At 39.5% G+C, this 2,772-nt stretch overlaps 1 protein-coding gene across 1 annotated transcript; it reads left to right on the forward strand.

Moving 5' to 3' along the window:
* Positions 1-1,169: 1,169 nt before the first annotated feature.
* PHACADRAFT_202905 (uncharacterized protein) lies at positions 1,170-1,685 on the forward strand (the record flags this gene model as incomplete). The annotated part of the gene is made up of 1 exon (XM_007403020.1): positions 1,170-1,685. The coding sequence occupies one exon, from the start codon at positions 1,170-1,172 to the stop codon at positions 1,683-1,685; it is 516 nt and encodes a 171-aa protein (XP_007403082.1).
* Positions 1,686-2,772: the final 1,087 nt, after the last annotated feature.

Raw genomic sequence — 2,772 nt, forward strand, 5'->3', positions numbered from 1 at the left:
TAGCTTACTAATACATTAGTAAAATAGACAGAAGGCTGACTAATATAGACAAATGCTTATTAATAAAAGTAGAAGTAGCTTAGTAATTACAGTAGAATAGAAGAGCCAGTTTTGCTATTAGCTAAGAAACAACAGGCTGAAAGGTATAAATAGGAGAGGTTCTCTGAAAGCGAAGAAAAAAAACCCACCGAGCATCACACACACTCAAGGATTCAGCTAGCAGCAAACCTGCAGTTGATCCCCTAAGCTCTTTAGCTCTCAGAGAATAGACTCCTTTCTTTAAAGCCTAGGAAATTCCTTAAGCACAGTAGAGCCTCTGACTTTCAAATAACCTGAAGGGAAACGCCTTTGGTATAGTGCACGAGTTCACTATTTGACTAACCTAGACTGCGAGAGCTAGTGGCATCATTATTTGAGACTGTGGTACGTCTTCTGTAAAGCTTACAGTAATTAGACTAGCAGTAAAGAGATTAAATCTATTCAAGTTATATAAATTCTCTAAGAACATTAAATTGTCCTTACTAGCCAAAGCTTACTAAGTTAACTAAAACGTTAACTTGTCTTTGTTACTCTCTTATCTTACTTATCTAAAAACCCTATTCTATTAACCCAAGTAGCTAGTTCTTAAGCTACTAACCAAATCTTTTTACAGCCCATCTTCTAAGATTCCTTAAAAGTCCCTTGTTAACAGGCAAGTAAGGCTTTAGAGTATTCAAGCAGATTAGTAGGTGGTCTTCAAATTAGTCTCCCACGAACACCAGGATAGCTTGGTTGAAAGGCTAACCCAGTAAACCCTAGAAAGAAAAGATTGGGAAAACCAAATCTAAATAGTCCAAACTATACCCTTCTTGCTTTTAGTTTAGAACAGACCAAACTCTATTCCCTTTTATCAAGAAGTAACTTTATAGAATTCTCCTAGAATCTTCTTTATACTAAACCTCATTTTATTTTCTTATTTTCTTATCCTAACCTTTTCTTTACAACAGCGCGACACTTTTCTACCGGCAATGGTGGAATACAACTTCAGCATCTGCGCATGAACTTTTGATGGGAAAGAGATTGAACTCCCAGAAGATGTCAGCAGTTACACCCAACGCATGGTTGTATGATATCATGATGAGTCCACATTCTACACACATGACTGAAAGCTGGTCTGCTGGGTTCACAACATGAAAGACCCAGTGCCACACAAGAAGGGTGAAGGGGCTTTCTTGATAGTCTCTGATTTCATCTCTGGTGATTACGGCTGGCTTCGCTCTCCAGATGGCAAGAAATCTGCACAGGTTCTTTTCAGAGCAGGAAAAGACAAAGACGGCTACTTCACTCACGAGAACATCATCAAGCAGGTCACACATGCAATGAAAATCCTACAAAAGCACAACTCCTGTGATCAACATATCTTTGTCTTTGATAATGCAACCACTCACCGCAAACATGCCAACAATGCCCTCTTTGCAACACACATGTCAATGAGTCCCACAAAGAAGAGAAATCGTATCTGGAGCATCAATGTTTCTGACATCAATGAAGCGACAGGCAGAGTGAAACTCAGCCCAAGAGGGAAGCAACTGAAAAAGCACGTGCACATAGCTGACAGGAGGTTTGCGGACGGAACTCCACAGTCTCTCTACTTCCCAAGAGTCATCCGCGGGCTGGGGTCTTCAAAGGCATGGTTGAGATCTTGAAGGAGCATGGAATTGACACTACAGAGCTGAGGAGGGAGTGTCCCAGCTTCAAGTGTGCTCCACGGGCACTCTCTTGCTGCTGCTGTCAGATCCTTTATAACCAGCCAGATTTTCATGATGTTGAGAGCCTGCTTGAAGTGCACTGCCGCGAAAATGGCTTCAAAGTGATCTTTCTCTCCAAGTTCCATTGTGAGCTCAATTTAATTGAGCAATGCTGGGACTATGCAAAGACAAAATATCGGGAATTTCCACTGTCGTCTTTGGAGGTTGATATAGAGGCCAACGTCATTGCAGCACTCACATCAGTATCTCTGATGAGTATTTGCCGGTGAGTCAAATTACTGGTACATTTCACCAACTTATCTGCTGCTGACTATTTTGCAGCTTTGTTACCCAGACATGCAGGTTTATAGATGCCTATCACAAGGGTCTCACTGGAAAACAGGCTATGTGGGCTGCCAAAAAGTATAAAGACCACTGTGTGCTTCCTGACAACATTCTCGAAGAGCTCAATTTTGCAGGGGTCATGCCTTAATATGGCAAGCTTCTCATCAGGCAAGGCAAGCCTTCTTCCTCTTCATGTGTATATCTTTATTTCTATTTATTCTTTGCATGTTCCCCATACTTAATACTGCTTACGATAACTCTGTTTCCCTATACATACTAGTTTATATATATAAATACTGGCTGTCATGTACATATCGGGTCTCAGATGCCGCGCTCTGCCAGCAACGTCACACTCAGTCACAGTATCACGTGATGTAACCGTATGTGTTCTGGGTCTACCTTACTAGGGTTATGTGGGCCGTAGCATATATACTCAGCAGATACGATTTCTCCATTTTTTCTATGTTGCAATGTAAATAATAATAACTCAGATATTATAATAGCTTACTATTTATATGAAATTTAAAGCTATATATAGTATTCATCACTTTATTACTTTGTAAATTATTTTAATAGTAATTCTTTATCATTTTATTCTATAAACTTTATGAATAATGTGCTTATCACATAGATAATAATAAGTTATAGCCTATTATACTGTTTATTTACAATATCTGACTATGAAATCCAAAGGCTAACT

This window comes from Phanerochaete carnosa (assembly GCF_000300595.1).
Source record: "Phanerochaete carnosa HHB-10118-sp unplaced genomic scaffold PHACAscaffold_666, whole genome shotgun sequence".
Lineage (NCBI taxonomy): Eukaryota > Fungi > Basidiomycota > Agaricomycetes > Polyporales > Phanerochaetaceae > Phanerochaete > Phanerochaete carnosa.